The sequence below is a fragment of the Oryx dammah genome, unplaced genomic scaffold, assembly GCF_014754425.2.
Source record: "Oryx dammah isolate SB20612 unplaced genomic scaffold, SCBI_Odam_1.1 HiC_scaffold_18, whole genome shotgun sequence".
Taxonomy (NCBI): Eukaryota; Metazoa; Chordata; class Mammalia; order Artiodactyla; family Bovidae; genus Oryx; species Oryx dammah.
This window is the reverse complement of record NW_024070202.1, coordinates 84,915,580-84,931,619: the sequence shown is the minus strand read 5'-3', so window position 1 is coordinate 84,931,619 and position 16,040 is coordinate 84,915,580. Positions and strand designations below refer to the sequence as shown.

Below are 16,040 nucleotides of genomic sequence, written 5' to 3'. Positions count from 1 at the left end.
TTTCAAAAATCAGCTCAAGATCAATAATATTGGTGGATGAGACTATTAGAGGTATCCTCAATATACATTCTTTCAGATCACTGGTTGTTAATATTTCATGACAGAACTGCAAATGCAGTTGTCACAGTTCCCACCTCCAGACATTATTTGTTTTAGGTGACTGCTAAGGAGCTACATTTTTCTAAATGCCCCATGCATGCAAGTGTGCTAAGTTGCTTCAGTCATGTCCAACTCTTTGTGACCCTACCCACCAGGCCCCTCTTGTCTATGGGGATTCTCTAGACAAGAAGACTGGAGTAGGGTGCCATTTTCTTCTCCAGAGGATCTTCCTGAAAGTGTCCCAGGTGGGACACTTTTGTTATGGTCTTCCATCACTCAGAATTTTCTAAACTTTACAAATGAATCTTATAATTATCTAAAAGCAATATACTTTATTATATAGTTTATATTTCCTCTGAACATACTTTCATATCCTTAAGATACTATTATATACTTTTCTTATAAAGATGTGTATAATATATGGTCAGTTCAAACATAGTTCTAAACACTTTGTTAAGTCATTGGTGCAGATCCTGTTCATTATGTTGTTAAACAACCTGCTTATAAAGATCACATGATAAATTTTTCTTGGGCTCTACTCTTCTAAAACAACTGATCACAAAGTTAGATACTTTCCATTCTTGGCTAAATAGAGCTGTAAAATATGCTACACTTTCCCTTCTTTCTTTGGCTGCCAGGAAGTCCAGAGCTGAATTTATGCTTGGTAAAGCTTTATTTAACAGAACTTTTTGTTCTCCATCATTTCTCCTTCATCTTTAATACTTGGCACTTGTTTATTTAATCTTTTTGGTTCCTTTGAGAATAAACTGTTTCAAATCCTCTTTAAAAGTTGGCAGAGTAAAAAATAATAAATGTGTGATCAATTAAGTACATAATTTCAAAACAAGTTTACCAGAGACATAGGGTTTTTATAATTTGGTAAATCAAATGTATTAACTGTTGAGTTTTCAACAACAAAAAGTTTTATATGTTGAATCTAAATTCCAGCTTCTAAATAGGAAACGTCTCCTGATTGAAGTGTGTCTTCAATTAATAACTCCTCATCTTCAGTAGTCATTTCTTGCCTAATTGTTTATTGGGTAACCGATTTATTCTTTTATTTCATTAACAGTTTTTTTTTTCCTTTGCTTTTCTTCCTGCCTGTCCTTCTCTCTCTCTCTCTTCCTTTGAAGCTATACATACTCAATATTCACAAACTCTAATGAATTTGGATGATAAGTATACACCAATGAAACCATTACTATCATCAAAGCCAGACACACCATACCTTCCCAAACTTTCCTCCTGCTCCTTTACTATTTCTTCTTTTGCAATATATTATATATTTAATATTACATTTAATATCATATTTAATAATAATAGAATAATAATTCCTCATATAGCATCTATGTAGAAGGTAATGTTTTAAGAACTTTGCATATCTACATTGAATTTTTATAAAAGTCCTATCAGTTAGATATTACTAACCTATTTTTGTAGGTGGGAAATCTCAGGTAGAGTTTAACATAACTTGATCAACATCACTAAGCTTGTGTTTAAATCCATGTTGGCTTGACTCTATCATCCTATATACTAAAGACCATTTTTGAGTGAATTATCAAATGATTAAGAGAAGGGATTTAATTTTAAATAACATTTGTAAAGTTTTTATATAGAAACATATGAAAACAAAAGATCCCAAATATCATTAGAAAGCCCTCTTCTAAGAGAAATTCTACAGGCTAATGAAAAAAATGTTTTAAATACAAAACGGTACACCATGAAATATAAAATGGTTCTTTCTATATCCCACATGTCCAGACTTCTTAAAAGTTTTATTGTCAATAGTTCATTTTATGTCCTTCCAAAAAATAAAAGGAGAAGGTATGTGTACATCAACATATACAAATGTGTATAACACATACATATCTGTACATTTTGTATTGACATGTGTTTGTGTTTCTGAAATGTATATGAGCATTTTGCATTCATACATATTTTTAGTAATATTTAAAACAGTGGATATAGATCCTGAAACTGGGCACTGAATAATGTGGGAAATAATAAGGAGACAGAATTTAAAAAAGAATAGTCTATAAAGTAATTTCTTAATTTATACAAAGTTTGGCTTAAAGTGGCTCAGTATATATTGCCAAAATTTGCTACCTGACAAAAAAATCACCTCCTTTTAACTGCTTTCAAATAAAATAATCTTACTTTTCATTTAGGTGATTTTGAAGGTATTTGGACTCTTTACACAAAAATAATAAAATTCTTTGAGAAATCAATAGGCACTTTACTCTAGGACTATGTCAATCCATAATAAAGTACCCTATTCTCATAAAGAAAAGTTTATAGTAATTTTCTAAATTACATTCTTTTTATTAGCATATTTACAGTGATATCTTCTGGTATTTGATATCAAATTCATGTAATTTTTAAAGCCTAAAGCACAATTGCTATATTTAAAAAAATTCAACATGTATACACTGTAAATTCATTAAGCTCTTCAAAACAACTGTCTTTCATTTAAAACATGTAAGAAGTTGCAAAGTTATCTATGCAGGGTTGGAAATAATACTCACTTAATTTCCATAATTAAGAATTTCCTGAAATGGAAGTAATTTCCTCTTGACATTTATTCTTATATCCTATTTCACAATGATGTATCCCCTTCTGAATGTCTGAGAAGCCTTGAAATTAGCATATTTTTCTAACTACAGCAAAATTCTGATAAATTGGACAATGTGAATAGAGAGGATTTGACTACTTTTTTAGCAGTGCTGCTGCTGCTGCTAAGTCGCTTCAGTTGTGTGCGACCCCATAGATGGCAGCCCACCAGGCTCCGCGGACCCTGGGATTCTCCAGGCAAGAACACTGGAGTGGGTTGCCATTTCCTTCTCCAATGCATGAAAGTGAGAAGTGAAAGTGAGGTCACTCAGTCGTGACTGATTCTTAGCGACCCCATGGACTGCAGCCCACCAGGCTCCTTCGTCCATGGGATTTTCCAGGCAACAGTACTGGAGTGGGTTGCCATTGCCTTCTCCGACTTTCTTGGCAGTACATATTTGTAAAAAAGTTATATGTAACATTTTATAAAATACCATGAAACATCAGAAGAATCAACTGAACATCAACTTCAATCCTCATTTTTAATTTCACAAGGATGAGTAAACCAAAGCCTAGTCAGATATTTTCAGGTTTGATGTTTTTAATATTATTGACTTGGATATGGTTGGTCTTGAGTTCAAACACATAGAAATTAATATTTTACATTATGAAAATATGAATGTAATGTGTAGAGTAAACCTTCTTAGGCTGAAAAAATAAGAATTCAACCACATGTCATGGAGTTGAATAAAATGCAAGTTATGATTGCTACAATTATCATTACTCATCTTAAAAAGATCACGGTAAAAGCAGCAGTATCAATTGAAAAAACATTCTTAATGTCTTCATTTTAGCCAATATCTTCCTCTCCTCACTGGGTCCCACTGCCTCATAGAAATCATCTTTTTGGAAATTTTACTTATTTACATTGTTTGTTTACTCTTTGCTAGTGGAAGTACCAATCAATGCAGCAACTTTGGAAAATCTGGATTTATCCCTCAAAGTTGTACATTCATGCCTGAAACCTACCAATTTCACTCCAAGTTATATACACAGGAGAGATAACTGAAAATGTCAACAATTTGCAAACAAGCACTCTTTTGAAAAACTCAGAATCAAACTGAATGTCATCAACAGAGTGGTTGAATAAATTGTAGTATATTCACACAATGGAATAAAATATTATATATCAGCCAAAAATGAATTATAATGCATGACAACAACATGGATGAACCTAAGGAACAAAATACTGCATGAAAGAACCAAAAAGACTGCACGCAGCAAGATATTCTTTCATAAAGTCAATAAAATCTCCAGCTTTCAGAATGATAATTTCAAATGATGACTACCTATAGCACAGAAAGACAATGGGACAAAATGGAGAGAAGAGGTGCTTATGAATAGATTTAGGTAAATACCAATGAAGTAGCTTTTGTTTGGTGGTATGTTCACCTGTGCATATTACACTATTAAAAGTTATTAAATAAAATAATAAGAAGAACCATGATGGATGAATCACAGAAGTGTGTCATGCAAAAGGGTAATAACTAGTTAAATTCTGTGCACCTAAAGCAGAATAAAAGCATTGCATCTTGGACTAGTTCTTTAAGCTATTTGTATCAAACATTTAGCTTTCTTCAATATATCCTATTGAAATGTAAGATCCTTGGTTTTAATTTATCAATTTAGCTTCATCTTGAAGATTTTCTGTAAAGTGTTACAAGTATCTGCTTAATAACTAAATTTCTAGAATATTAATTGTCAAAAATTTGATGAAATTAAAGTTGTTGTCCCCTTAATAATTCTAGGGGGAAAAAGCACACTTTTTATTATGATTTTCAGAATAGAATTGTACTGTTTAAATAAGCTTGAGAACATCACCTTAAAATATGATATATAATGCTGAACTGAAAAACATTTTAAAGTATTATTTAATTTGAATCTTAATATGTATTTTCATTTAATGAATAAAACATACCTTAATATTTTTGGAGCAAAATGTAAATGAATCTGATATTTCAAATTTTAAATTCCTGCTCTTTAGACCAAAACAAGTCAAACAAATTATTTAACACTGATTTCATAGCCTGCTTTCAAAATTGTTGATGTTAAAAACAACAAAATCATCTCTTTAGATAACTGTCTAAATTCAAAGTTGAAACTTCAATAATGAATTCTTTTTAGTTTCAATAAGATTTAACAGATTAGCAAATTGGTAATTTAGCAAATTACCAAGATAAGAATGATAAAATGAGACTTATTACATGAATTTATCTGTGTTACCAATTCATAGTCCCTTCATTCATATATAGATACAAACATATATTTCATATGTATTATTACATAAATAATTTATAATCTAATGGAGGACTATGAAATATACATATATACATACATATATATAACAATGAAGTCATTGAAAGTAACTTAAGTTTTATTTATATTACAATGAAATGCTATAATCATTTAAGGTTTTTTTAAGTCTGCATATATACTACTTGATTTTGTTTGCAATATTTCTTTTAAAGAGAAAGAAATATGGAGGAAAAAAGACTTCCAGTGTATTGTGCTCTAAAGAGCACTAGACCTCAATAGTTTCCCCAGAAATCTAGCTTATGTTCTTCCACTAACTAGTTCTATTTTTCCTATTTTCTTCAAGGAAATTAGGAATTATCTACAAGATGATTTCTAAAGAGCCCTGTACCTCGAAATTCCATGATTTTAATATCTTTTTACTAAAGCAGAAAATTAGACATTAGGGAGAATCCATAAGCATATTCTTTTCTGACCTAACAAAATGTCTAATGTGAATGACTAGGTCCATCTAATTTAAGAATACAAATACATATGCTTATTTTTCATTTCCAAAACACCACATTTGGTAAGAACTGGAAACATTTTCATAAGTCTCAAAGTGTTATCCAAAATAATATGCATACAGATTTTTCTCTAAAATGTATTAATATTGATATAGGTTTAGAAGGCTTAATTTATGCAGCACAGTGAAAGGAAATCAGTTCTCCATTAAAAATATACAAAAGATAGTAATAATGAGACTGTGACTGTCATTTTCACCTTTGCCACAGGCAAAGGAAAGTAAATACCAGGACTTTTTCCTTTGTGATACCCCCATGAGTCCTAGTTTGTTCCACCAGGAATCAAACCTCTTGGATAGAACTTCTGGGTAGGATGCAGAACTATTTGGAAGGCAGATGTTTTAATGAAAAGAACATGTCCAAGTGAGATGACACACTGAATTCCCTTAGATACAGGAAGTATTTTCACAAGTTGCTTACTGGGTAGATAGACAAATAGATGGATAGACAGATAGATACCTTTATGCTGTTAATCCAATTCTCGTTCTTTCAAACCCAAGTTCTCTCCAATTATCCATTCATAATTATGTTTTACTCTCTAACACAGTGTTTCTTAACAAAGCAATGCCTCTGTTAGTTCTCATTATACATTTGCTACAAGCTGGTCCCAATTTAACTTGGGTTAAAAATACATATCCTCTGGCAATTTTCACAGATTTCAAGACATGTAAACCATTTTTACTTTCAAACTCACAAAAATAACAAAACACCTGAAGATGATATATGTATTTCAGGTTGGTACCTATACAAGACTGAAAAAAAATGAAAAATCTTTAAATAGACTCCAAAGTGTAGGTGATATTCTTAAACACTAACATTAGCATTGACAACTCTAAGTCTGCAAATCTATATTCAAAATAAAGAATTATCCTCAGTCACTTCCCAGATTGTTCCATTTCTATTGAGAACCAGTTTTGTCTTTTCAGCTAAAATGTGGAATTTCAGTTTTTCATTTGAACTAGATTTATTTTTGTCAGCTAGGAAGAATTTAATCATGCACTCATAAAGTACTCCATTTTTCGGGAAAATCTCATGAATAATTGGATATAAATTTTAAGTTAAGGTAAGTATAATGAATCTAGCAAAGAATGAGAATTTATACATGGGAAAGAAATTAATGTTAAAATAAGTATTTTAAGATTTTAAATGTTTCAGGGCTTAGGCTCATTTTAATACAGAACCCATATTCCATTCCTACCCTGCTCACAACTCTCTAATGTCTCCTCATGCGTGGGTGCTAAGTTGTTTCAGTTGTGTCCAACTCATCGCGACCCTATGGACTGTAGCCCACCAGGATCCTCTGTCCATGGGGATTCTCCAGGCAACAGTACTGGAGTGGGTTGCCATTTCCTTCTCTAGGGGATCTTTCTAACCGAGGGATAGAACTTGCATTGCTTATGTCTCCTGAATGGGCAGGTGGGTTCTTTACTAGCATGTCTCCTGATTGTCTCAAATGAAACCCAAAAAGTCTTTACTATGGTCCACGATGTCCTACATCATGTCATCCCAATTACCTTTCAGATAGTATTTGTTACTAAGATCCTCCCTCGCTTTGCTTCAATTACAGTCTTAGGGGGAACACACCAATATTCCTCCTGCTTTGCAGTCTTGGTACTTTTTTTCTCTCTTCTAAACTCTTCATCCAGATATTCAGAGGACCCTCTTCATCCCTTCAAAAAGCCATCATCACCCTTGGAAAGGCTTTTACTATACCCTATCCACAATAGCATACTTCCTACCCTTATTTTCTTTATAGCATCCACCACTGCCTGGAACTATATTATATATTTGTATTCACTTTCTGCTTCTCCTACTAGAATACACAGATCCTAAGGTCTGAAAGTTGGCTATTATGCTTACTGCCATGGTCATTAACAGGTAGCAAGTGATCAACAGAAGTCTATTAAATGTAATTGAACCCTATGAGTCACATTTTTATCTCCTGAGAGCATAAATAACTGGTAAGACTTTGAGTTTCCAAAAGCACTGTTCCTGGTGTTCTTAAATGTGAAGAAAGTAAGAAAGATGGAAGAATGAGGCCCACGTAAGAACAAAAGGGACAAGACCTTTTACTTTTAGAACAAAACTTTCCCATTCTATTTGACATTATTTCAACTGTCATCCTACTCTTTTCTGTTATGTTTTTCTCATTATTAACTTCTGATAACTCACTCCCTACTCTCCCCACACTTTTACGATTCGGATCTTCTTTACATAACAGATCTGTCAAACTTTTCAGTGCAAAATTGATTGTACCGTGCCAGAATAAGTATCTACATGTATATTTACATTCTGTAAACCCAACTTTTAATCATTTAGAATGAGAACTTCTTCTTGAATAGAGAATATATTTATCTCATATGTCATTTACAGACAATAGTTCTCTGTTTTTAAACAATTCCATGTTATGAGCGAACCTAAATAAAGGAAAAAAGTCCAATTTGTGTTTACCAAGACAGAGAATACCTTTCTAGTGACAAAGTATCTGTCATCCAGGTATCTTTCTGACCCATGTGCCCCCTGAGTTACTCATCTTTAGAAAGAGACTGAGCCTGAAAGAGAAGACAGTACATCTCTGCACAGATTCACTTACATTATAACATGTCTCCATATGCTTCCCAGAGCCACCTGCAATTTACCCAGCTTTCACCAGAAAGCAAACTGATTAAGGAAATAGCCATTGACAGCCTTTAACTCTAACTTTGCAGAGAAAAATGACTTACAGCCCTGCTTAGTTAAAAGAGAAAAATAAAAAGGATGGATTGTAGTACATCCAAAGACAAAGTGTTCAAATAACAAATTTTGAGGTTTTTTTTTTTTAACATGGATAAAGCATAAGATTAGATTAGTGGACTCTTGATAATGCAGCAATGGCATGAGTTATGGCTAAGGAGCTCTCCATGGTGTCCACATATCCTCTCACAGCATGATCACCAACAGAGTAAACAGGTAACAAGTCTCCAAAATGTATAGACCCAAACCTCAAAAGCCTTTCAATGTAGTTAGGTGGGCAAGGCGTAAAACCATAAATTATATCCAAAAAAAAAATAGCACTTACTACTGTCAAGTGTAATTTCAACTACAGATGATGTAAGTTTGAGAGGCTGAGAAGACTTCAAGGAGAAGATCAGTGTAAGAGCTGGCTCTCAAAGGAGAAAACTAAAGGACAAAAAATTCCAATGGAATCTACTAACACAAGGAGAAAGGCAGATGTACACGGACATGTAGAGATGGCATTTCACCCTGAGTTTCTCTCCAATACCAGACCATATCCCACACCATCAAATGTAGCTGCTAAAGTTAGTGGGGAAAACAATGCCTATATATATATATATATATATATATACCCATGCTCAGAAAACAATATAAGACATATGGAGAGTAGGGGTAAAAAAGAGCAAAATTATTCTTACAGCTCAGAAGAACAATACCTCCTTTTCAGGGAAGTTCTTTTCACCATTCCCCTTCTTTCAGTGAAAGAGAAGTTAAATTGTACAGTGTTTAACAATCCACAGGCCAGCTCTTTTTTTAGATAACTCAGGCAAAATAACTGATTCACTTTCTTATCCATCAGGCCAGGTACAATTTCACCATCAAGTAGGTTTTCCCCAAATGGTCTAATAGTTCACCAGATGAGAATACATGCTTGTGTTGTGTCAACTGGGCACCTCATGATGAATTCCACAACTGTATGAATGAATGCAGAGTTAGCAGTGACACTGAGAGATGCGGAAAACGTGAGTCACAGAGAGTAGCACTAGGAGAGAAATGCATTAAAATAATGCAGTAAAGAACAAATGTATTCCTTTCCTATCTCTGAACATCAGTGGTAACCCCCCGATAAGTATTTCACTTTCCTAAATAATGTTTTAAGTCTTAAGAGAATAAAAAGAGTAAAAAATGAAATTTCAGAAAGTACCACTAATATTAACTGTGTAATTATGAGCAGGCAAAAAAAAAAAAAAAAACTTGTATGTGTAAAATGATGGATTTTAAATAGATAACATCAAAGTTTCCTTCCACCAATAATTCAGAAATTAGGGAATAAGAAATTTGAACTTCATTAATTCATCTTCAAAGATGAGTAAAATTGGGAGGAAAGTTTACACAAAAACAAAGTGCATGACGTCAGAATTAAATGAAGTGACTACACAAATAAAATATGTATAAGATCAAGTCTATCTGTACTTTAAAAAGAAATCCTGAAAAGAAAAAAGAGTATCATATCAGACCCACTGAAAATTAGAAAATGATCCCTTTTCTAGGATGCTGCACCCAGAATATATATATCATCTCTTCCTGACATACCTGTGTCTAACAACCAAGAAAATGCTCATAGAAAATAATGTAGAAAGATGGGTAAATACACACTTTTAAAAAATATATACCTCATGTCAAATATTACCTCTAATTCAAATGGTGACTAGAATAAAATGTACACACTTAAGATTTGGTTGCCCATAATGCTAAAAGAGGAATATATATCACATTTTCTACATTTCTTTATAAATTCATTTTCAATTCTCAAGTAACATGATCTATAAAGAACTTTGTAAAAATGTGTTGTAGTATGCCAAAGTAAAAATGGATGTTACTCACAGCACAGCTCTTTACCAAAAGATATAAATTTTGGTACCCTCCCCTGCATCTTGTAAAGACATATTTGATTAACACATTATGAGCACTTCTGGTGGCTCAGATGGCAAAGAATCTGCCTGCAAGGCAGGAGACCTGGGTTCAAGCCCTGGTTTGGGAAAATACCCTGGAGAAGAAAATGGCAACCCACTCCAGTATTCTTGCCTGCAGAATCCTATGGACAAAGGAGGCTGGCAGGCTACAGTCAGGGGTTGCAAAGAGTCAGACATGACTGAGTAATCTTCACTTAGCAATATTTATGCATGTGGTTTTCAGGTGGTGCAGTGGTAAAGAATCTACCTACCAAAGCAGGAGACGTTCCATCCCTGGTTCCCGCTGAAAAACAATAATGGTAAGTTACTGTCCAGAGGTCATTAAGACAAGAGAGGAGTATAGGTTCTTACTTGCCCAAAGCAGTTTAGGGTAGTAACTAGAGATTACATTACAGAAAAAGACGGAGGCAGGAGAGTCAAGAAGTCATCAAGGCCCCAGAAAGAGCATGGAATTCCTCCATGGAATGGAGGAAGAGACATACAGGGCCATTCAATTTAAACATTGTTTTTGTTTTAACTTTTCTGACATTCTTTCATTCATTTTGAAAACTGTACTTTTGATATTTCCAACTTAATAGGAAGTGGGTAGGCTTAAAATTATAAAGTATTAATTTTACTGGCAAATTAATTAACTACTTATATAATGAGCAGGGATAAAATATAGAATAATCAGATATTTGCTATTTCAGGATTAAAATGATTAGCTGAATACACAATAGTAAACCTCACTCATTTCTTCAGACCAAAAAACCACCTGAATATTGCCTAAAATGACCTGAGAGGGTAACAGATAATTTTGCCAGTCCCGAATTACAAATTCTTGGCTCTTTCTTCTCATGTAGATAATGTTTGTATGAATTGAACTTTCGAAAACCACTGTCTAAGATTTCATTTTCACTTCTATTATCATTAATTGATGAACATTAGCTCCATTAAAAATAATAGCCACATAAAGAGCTCATACACTGTAATGGGAAATTTCTGGTCATCTATCAGAAACAGATTGATTTTACCTTCAACTAGCATGTTTTCCAAAAAGTTTGAATCTTATACTTCATCACACAAGACTACAGAGTGAAAAATAAATTCAAGTAATGGCTTTGTTGAATATTTTCTACTCTTAAATAAAGCTGTTGAGTCACAATGCAACCAAAGTTAAGACACCAAAAAGTGAGGGTTTCTTTTAATCTATTTCTTCAGGAAAGTATAATACACTATAAATCTATTTTGATGAGAAACAGAAGACATTTTTTGAGGAAACTTTGCTATATTATAAAGCATGCTGCTGCTAAGTCGCTTCAGTCGTGTCCGACTCTGTGCGACCCCATAGACGGCAGCCCATCAGGCTCCCCCATCCCTGGGATTCTCCAGGCAAGAACACTGGAGTGGGTTGCCATTTCCTATGATTTGTTAAATGTTCATATATGTTTTCCAATAAATGGATTGTATCTTGATTGCATCAACATTTCTACATCTTAAAAATTAGAGTGCTATATTTCATCAGGATCATTAATGCCTTAATTTCCTGAAAATTAAAATTTTCAACTATAGTGGAACTTAAATCTAAAAAGTGACTCCCCTTTTGCTTCCAAGTTCTGAGAAAGTGTGTTTATTTAACTTTTTCTTATGTAGTAACATAAAGAACCTGTAAACTGAAACAATTTCATGATTTTACTCAGGCATTATGATTTAATTTCTCAAATCATTTCAAAAAGTAGTTTTCTGAGCACTTTATTTATATAACAAAAATTGTCATTAATGGTTAACATTTCCTTATCTTTTCCTGAAAACAAAAATAAATTTCAAAATAAACTAAAAATTTGAAAGTCATTTCAGAAAAGAAGCTTTAAAATAATACTAACTTTTCATATCTGGACTAGAACTTTCCAGCCAGATGAAATTAGCACCTCATCAACATTCATTATAATAACGCCTATATTCAAACAGGTAGAGGGCATTGAGTATTAAAATGACTTACTGATACTTCATGAAAAACACTGCCAGAGATACCTAATTTTTAAAAATATATTTCTTTTTAATACTTTTTCTTTCATTTCCTCTTAACATAGAGTCCTCTTTTTATTCATGTGTGCTTCTCATCTGAAGTTCTTCTAGTAATTTACACTACCCAACTGCCCTTAATAAAGACTTCAAATGACATAAACACAACAAACCTCTGGGTTGGAACTAAGCACCTACAGTGCTAAGGTATTCTGCATCTTCTTCAAAATGTGTCCCAAAATTACCAACAAGATAAAAGGAAAATACAAACAACTGGATACAGAATTTTCACTGATTCATTTTTACAAATCCACCAGTAGGTCTTCAAAAATATGTGAGACTAAATCAAAACCATAAGTCACTATATTTTACTTTACCATAATTTAACTTAGCCAAAAATTCTTCACATCTAAAATATTCCATTAGTTAGCTATAGCACAACATGAAAAATTCTGTTCAATTCAATATGTCTAATAAAATCAAGTTGACTTTAACCACACTGTCATTTAAAGAAGGCAATTAAATTAGGCTGAAACACAAAATTTAAAAAGCAGCCTTGGGAATAACTTTTTTTCTTACAGCCATTACCAAATCCTTATTGAACTGATTAATTATGCAAGAAAAGCAGCATAGAGCTGAAGAAAAAATGACACTAACATCACTCCCTGGCTTATCTAAGAACTCATAAAAGTTAAAGCATCTTATCATTTTATTTTACCATAGTCTCTAACATATAAATGCTGCTACTTTTCTGCAGTTTAATTAACATGAGTAATAATGTCATATCTTTCTTCAATCATCTAAAAATCTTAATTCTAGCTTAAATTTTATTTTAAAGAACAATATTAATTCAGAATATGTCCCTTTGGTTGCAAAGCACCATTAATGCCAAATAAAATAATGAAGAGAAGAATTCTAGCAGGAAATCAGGATGCTAAATTCCCTTAATTCCCTTATACAACCAGACCTTGGTGACCATCAATCTCATCAGCTACTGCTTTGCCCTCTATGTGGGCATGGGCCCATTGCCTGATGGGATCTGCAGTTTCTTTAAAAATGTGTGGATAAGTCATTTGCTTCTTTATTTGAAAGTATGAACTTAAAATCCTAAAATATGTTGCAAATGTCATTCCACTGCATTTTGTTGAGTTGATCAGTTTCAGTTCTGATATTCTAAAACACGGCATAACTTATCAGCCATGATGAAAATGCATATTGATGGATGTGTATATGTATCACAAAATCCTTTGATAATATCTATAATCTATGTTTTAAAATGTTGTAAAATGAGAATTATATTTCTTAGTGGGAAAGTGTATGCCAAAGTATTCATATGAAAATAATACTTTATATATACATGGAAACTTTTCATTTCAATGCACCAAAGCACTTTCTAGGCATTTCAATACATAGTTTGTATTTTCATACCTTTACTCAGACACAAATTTTGTGTTTTTCACTGTATTTTCTGTGTTCATACATATAATATCAATGATCTTTTTGTTCAGGAATTCTAAACTTTATGTATTTATCACTTTCAGGTATTAATATTCAACACTGGCCAGCAATTCCCTAAATACTTCAATCACTGTATCATACTCATTTCATAGATCAAAAGAGTTCTTCAAAACCATTTAAAGAATATTTTCCTAAAACCATTTAAGAAAAAGATTATTTGCTCTGAATAAGTATATAAACTTAGTATCTGCACAACCATCACATAGTTAACCTCCATCCCATTTCCCTCGATGGCACCTACCCTAGCGTCGTCATGGTGACAATGGTGTACCAGAAAGCAGCAGGGATGCTGGTGAACTTGCTGGCCGAAGACCCCTTCTCAGCATAGAACATGACTGTGGCGAAGATGATGATAGCCATGGTGAGCGAGAAGAGCAAGAAGCCCAACTCTGAGGCACAGCTCTTCAGCGTGTACCCCAGGATGCGCAGGCCTTGAGAGTGGCGGGAAAACTTAAAGATCCGGAAGACCCGGAAGACGCGGAGGGTGACGAAGGCTCCACTGACATCCTCATTGTCTGTCATCACCAGCCCAATGTAATATGGGAGGATGGCCACCACGTCGATGATACTCATGACGCTGCGCACAAAGCGGTAACGGCTCGGAGCTGCCGCCAGGCGAAGCAAGTACTCCACTGTGAAGATCATGACACAGGCTGTATCCAAGCAAAAGAAGGCCACGGCGTACCGCTCCCCACAGGGCAGCTCTTTAATGTGACCCGGGCTGGACCCACATGGCACTGTTTCTACCACATTAGCGATGACTGAGACGGCAATGAAGAACCCGGTAACATAGTAGAACACCAGGGCCATGGTGCTGGTGTGGGGGTTCTCAAAGGCCCGCCAGACCCTCTGCCGAGCGGTCATGGTGGGCAGCGCACTCTCCCCGGTGTTGTCCGTGTCAGCATCGTCCTGCAGACGCTCGGCGTTCTCCCGCCGGCGATCCTTGTACTCCTCGTAACAGCAGTCGCCAATAATTTCTGGGATGAGGCCAAAGAAGGCCAATTCTTCATCATAAGCGGAGATGCACTCATGGCGAGGATAGTGGAGCTTCCCAGTGCGGTAGAAATTCAGGATGTGGCGGAAGATGTCTGGGTCACGGTCAAAAAAATACTGCTGAGTCTCTGGATGGTAGAAAAAGTCCCTCTCTGAACTACCCAGCAGAGTATCTGGGTAACGTTCCAGGGTGTCCTGCCATGTCTGGAAACGAGTGCCACTTACGTTTAGCACAATGAGAGCATCTTGAGTCCTCTTCCTCTCCTGCCTCGGGGGAGCTGGCATGGGCCCCGAGGCCACAGGCATCCACCCGATGGCCGCTGCCCTTGCAAAGGGCAGCCACGCTGCTACCCCCGCCGCCATGGTTCTTTCAAGCGGAGGCCGGAAGGGCGATCAAGTCTCTACAGTGGGTCCCTCAATGTAGCCACAATCACCCACTTCCGCCCGTCAAAGAAAACACTACTGAGACACGTGGTCCAGAGGTATCAGCCTTATTCAAGGGAGGGCTCCTGAAGGAAGTCACAGTTCGCAGAAGGGCAAGTTCCCTCAAAGACAGGTAATATTTTTGGAGTAACAGGAAGGGGGAAATACAATGTCCTAACAATCACGCCCAACAGATCCTAACCAAACCTCTTTCCAGCAGTTGGACTGGGCCAGCCCTGGCACAAATAAGTACACAGGTGACTTTAGAGGCTGCAGTTGATTTCAAACAGGTGTCTCTGATTTCTTCCCCAACACAGTCTGGATAACGTGGGGTCAGTATGTGTTGTGCAGGATACAGACAAGGACAGTCACTGAGTGGTATTCTGTTGAAGAATCAGGGAACCCTTCCACCCTCCCTTTCAGCTCTTTCAAACCTTCCCTTTTCCAAGTGGCCCTTCCCGCCAAAGGAGTCTCAAAAAGGCGACCTGTTGTAGTAGCCTCCAAGATGCGGTCACAGCCGCTGCCCCACGTCTCTTGGGGAGTCCGGTCGCCGCCTCGACTCCTCGGGCCGTATATTTGCAGAGACGGAGGTGCTGGGCGGTGGGCCGGGCTGCGGGGGGCGTTAGTACAGATCCTCCTTCCCCGCGTCTACGAGCACCCCCCGGGTTCTGCCGAAAGCGCTCGCCCAATCTCCCCTTCACTCTCTTTTCAAGTTCAGCTCAGGTACAGTGTGACAGTTACAGCGCCCTGGAGCTGGCAGGCGCCGCCGCTGCCGCGGCAGCAGCATCTGCTTCCGCGCGGAACGCGCCTCTCCCGCGGTACATACCTGGCAAAGTGCGCGCCGGGGCTGAGTTGCATAGAGACTTTCTCCTCGTCGTGCACCCGGAAAGGG

The 16,040-nt window shown here is 35.8% G+C and overlaps 1 protein-coding gene across 1 annotated transcript in view; it reads right to left on the bottom strand.

Moving 5' to 3' along the window:
- Positions 1–15,757, bottom strand: part of KCND2 (potassium voltage-gated channel subfamily D member 2) — a 561,234-nt gene extending 545,477 nt beyond the window's left edge. The window contains exon 1 of the mRNA XM_040259509.1: positions 13,974–15,757. Within this exon, the coding sequence (XP_040115443.1) occupies positions 13,974–15,088 (1,115 nt within the window). The 5' untranslated portion in view covers positions 15,089–15,757. The remainder of the gene's footprint in view (positions 1–13,973) is intronic.
- Between the last annotated feature and the right edge of the window lie 283 nt (positions 15,758–16,040).